Raw genomic sequence first — 3,215 nt, 5'->3', positions numbered from 1 at the left:
GGTTGGATGAGCCTTGAGCAACCTAATAAAGGACTTGATTAAGCACTAATAAAGTACTTGATAAAGCACTAATAAAGGACTCCCTAAAGCTCTAACCCCTGGAATTTTCTCTGCTGTTTCAGGAAGCTGAAGCCCTGGCGAAGCAGCAAGCGTGAACTTCCACTGCCTTAAATGTTCTGTAAAGGGAATTTCCACAGCTTTTTTTTTCCTAAAAATAGTCCAACTGTCTCTGCTTCAAGAAATGTAGATGTGATTTCTAACGTTTGATTGGTGCTTGCAGCATTCACTGTATGTAACACAAACTGAACACAAGGTGGAACTCAAGGTAGGGAACTCACAGTGGGATGTGAAGGAGTTGGAACCGAAGCAATTCAACCTCAATGATTTTCACTTAGCTTAACCTCTCCTGGCAATTAGTCCATTTTGTGTAAAGAAACTATTTTAGTACTAATACAGCTGAGTTTGCCCTAGAGATCCAACTCTGTCATGGAAAGCAGCATCTAAAACCTCATCAGATACTAACTTTAGTGCCTGAGTTGCCTCAAAAACGTTACTGAATCACACAGTGATTTTTCAGTATCTTTCCTGGTTTCAGATGAAATTGTAGGTGGTACCATGTAGTATAACCATTGTAGTCACTTTGGGAAGTTGTGTTTGTTCTTTTGTAGGATGACTATTTAAGGTTTGTTACACACTTGTACAGCTGATCAAAACCCAACGAAAATCCATGGATTTCTCCTGTCAGTGATGTTGCTGTGGGCTCTGGGCACAAAAAGGGATGTGGGCAGTGTCACAGGTCCCTCAGAGCTGCCTGAGCACGAGCGAGGACACACCTGTGGGCAAGACTTACTGTTGCAAAGAAGCCAAAATGGCCAGAAATGGCATTTCCTTACCTGTGTAAGGGTGAAAGCCTTTGATGTGCTTCTCGACAGCCAGTTCACACTGCTTAGAGCATTAACATCTTGTCACACCTTCAAGTAGCCTTTAGGTCTATACAGTATTTTTTCAATCGAGGAAATTAATGAATAGCAAAAACTATTGGTTTTTTTAAGGCTTAAAAGCTTCTTTTCCATTGTTATTTCCATATCTTGTAGAGCAAAATCTGTTGTAATTAAACAAGACTTTTAAGGCTTAAAAACCTCTTTCCCATTGCATTTTTGAGGAGCAAAAACTCTTGTGATTAAACAAAACCTATTTTTTAAGGCTTGAAAATGTATTTTTCCATTGTTTTTGCCATACCTTAAAGCTATTACAGACTTGCAGCTCTATCTAAGTGTCTTGCATGGGTGAATTTGCCATGTGCAATATCAGCCTGTGTGTTCTCCCAGTGCTCCTGTATTCCCTAGCCCTGTTTTAATCCCTGATTGATTTTTTGGGAGCCTGGGAGGCAGTTTGAGGCTTGTGCTTACAGCAGTGCCACGAGGCAGAGGGATAGATGGATGTTGCCTTACCTGAAAGATTAACACACTCAACTGTGCTTTTTTAGGAGCAGCAATTCCTGAAACTCTGTGGAATTCAAGACCTTTTGGGGATGGAAGTTTGGTTATGTTTTAAACCCAGGGCAAGATTGTTGTTCACTCTGATTTCATCTTCCTGAACGAGGTGACTTTGCTCTCCTTAACATTGGCTTCAGCTTCCTCTGTGTCTAAATTCCTGGTTATGGGGAACTATGGAATACTCAGTGGGATCTGACACAGTCTGTGTGTTTCCTGGGTGAGTGTGGTGAATTCCAGCCGTTGTTATTTTGGCCAGGCTGTAATTGGGAAGTTGCTGCCAAACTCTGGCAGTTCAGCGACCCAAACCACGCTCAAAGCAGGTCAATCTCTGTCTCAATGGTCAAGCAAATTGCCAAGCTGAAGAAAGCAAAGTCACTCCCCTCTCTGCCGCCCCTGCCCCCTTGGACACTCCCCCTTGGGAGTGTTGAAGCTGTATCAGCATTCCTCAGCCAGTTCCCTCTCAATGCTTCCTTTGTCCTGGGAACAAGGACCGGCACAGACTGCAAAATCCCCCAAATCTCTGTGTAGTGTGTGTCAGACTTGAGGTTTTTCCATGCAGATCTCTTGCCTGACTTCAGGAGTGCCTGGAATCTGTTACCTCCGGGCTGGGATTCTGTTGCCATGGGTGCAAGGACTGAATTTGTTCTTTCCTTCCTTATTTTTTCCCCTCTGTAGAAGTCATTGAGGGTTTAACCTGTATCTTAACCATTCCTGTATCATTCCAATAAAATTGTTTTAGGATGCTTTCTCACACCATGATTTGTTGCATGTTTTGTTCATGGCTGGAAGGTTGAAGCTGAAAGAAGTTTTCAGGGCAAAACACTGGATTGAAGAGTTGAGGGTGGACACAAGGTGAACATCATCACCCACTGCTGCTGTGGGTGAGGTTTTCTGGGTTGCATCTATACCTGTTGCAACTAATGGGGTTTAATTACTAAATGGGATTTAATTTGGGATGCACCTACACAAAACAGTCAAGGCTTGGGGTGTTTTCTACCAATCCAGGTGGGATTTTATTCACTTCTCAGTTCATATCCTCAGTCTCCATCCCATGGAATCATCTGTAAAGTCTGGTTAGATCCCTCAGCTCCTGTTGCACATGTTTCATGGGATGGTTTGGCTTGGAAAGGACCTTAAATCATCTCATCCCCCCCCCCCCCCACCACCACCATGGGCAGGGACACCTCCCACCAGTCCAGGCTGCTGGGAACTGTGCTCTTTACCATTTGTGTGGCCACAGGGCCGTGCAGGTACATTTTAAACTCAAACTAGCACTTTCGCCTTCCTTGTTTGGTAGATCCACAGGTTCTCAGCTTCACATGCCCAAGTTTGGCACCTCCTGAAAGATGTGGAGAGCTCCAGAAACCACAATCTCAGCCCTATGGATTTGCCCAAATCCCAGACTTCAGTTGCCATTGTCGCTGTTGTCCATCCCAATTCAAATCCCACTGTTCTGATCCAGACCAGGATGTCATTGGCCGCCTTGGCCAGCTGAGCACACTGCTGGCTCCAGTTCAGCTTTCTATCCAAACTCCAGTTTTCCCTTCCTGCCTAGTGCTCTCCAGCCAGTGTGTAGGTCTGTAATTAACACAAGGCATACAAGAGTTTGACTCCGTCCTGATCCCTCTCCTCACAGGCAGCACCAGGTGTGTGTTCATACACCGAGGCCTCCATCCCTGCACGTGTCTCCTCCCCGCGCCGCCATGAACTGCCAGCAGC

At 45.0% G+C, this 3,215-nt stretch overlaps 1 protein-coding gene across 1 annotated transcript in view; it reads left to right on the top strand.

Annotated features, from left to right (window-relative positions):
* The window catches only part of SH3BGRL (SH3 domain binding glutamate-rich protein like), a 13,346-nt gene extending 13,044 nt beyond the window's left edge, over positions 1–302 (top strand). The window contains exon 5 of the mRNA XM_009080257.1: positions 123–302. Coding sequence (XP_009078505.1) covers positions 123–155 — 33 coding nt within the window. The 3' untranslated portion in view covers positions 156–302. The remainder of the gene's footprint in view (positions 1–122) is intronic.
* The last annotated feature ends 2,913 nt before the right edge of the window (positions 303–3,215 follow it).

Source organism: Acanthisitta chloris, unplaced genomic scaffold (assembly GCF_000695815.1).
Source record: "Acanthisitta chloris isolate BGI_N310 unplaced genomic scaffold, ASM69581v1 scaffold6838, whole genome shotgun sequence".
Classification (NCBI taxonomy): Eukaryota; Metazoa; Chordata; class Aves; order Passeriformes; family Acanthisittidae; genus Acanthisitta; species Acanthisitta chloris.
Note: the sequence above shows the minus strand (reverse complement) of the source record. Positions and strands in the feature narration are given on the sequence as shown.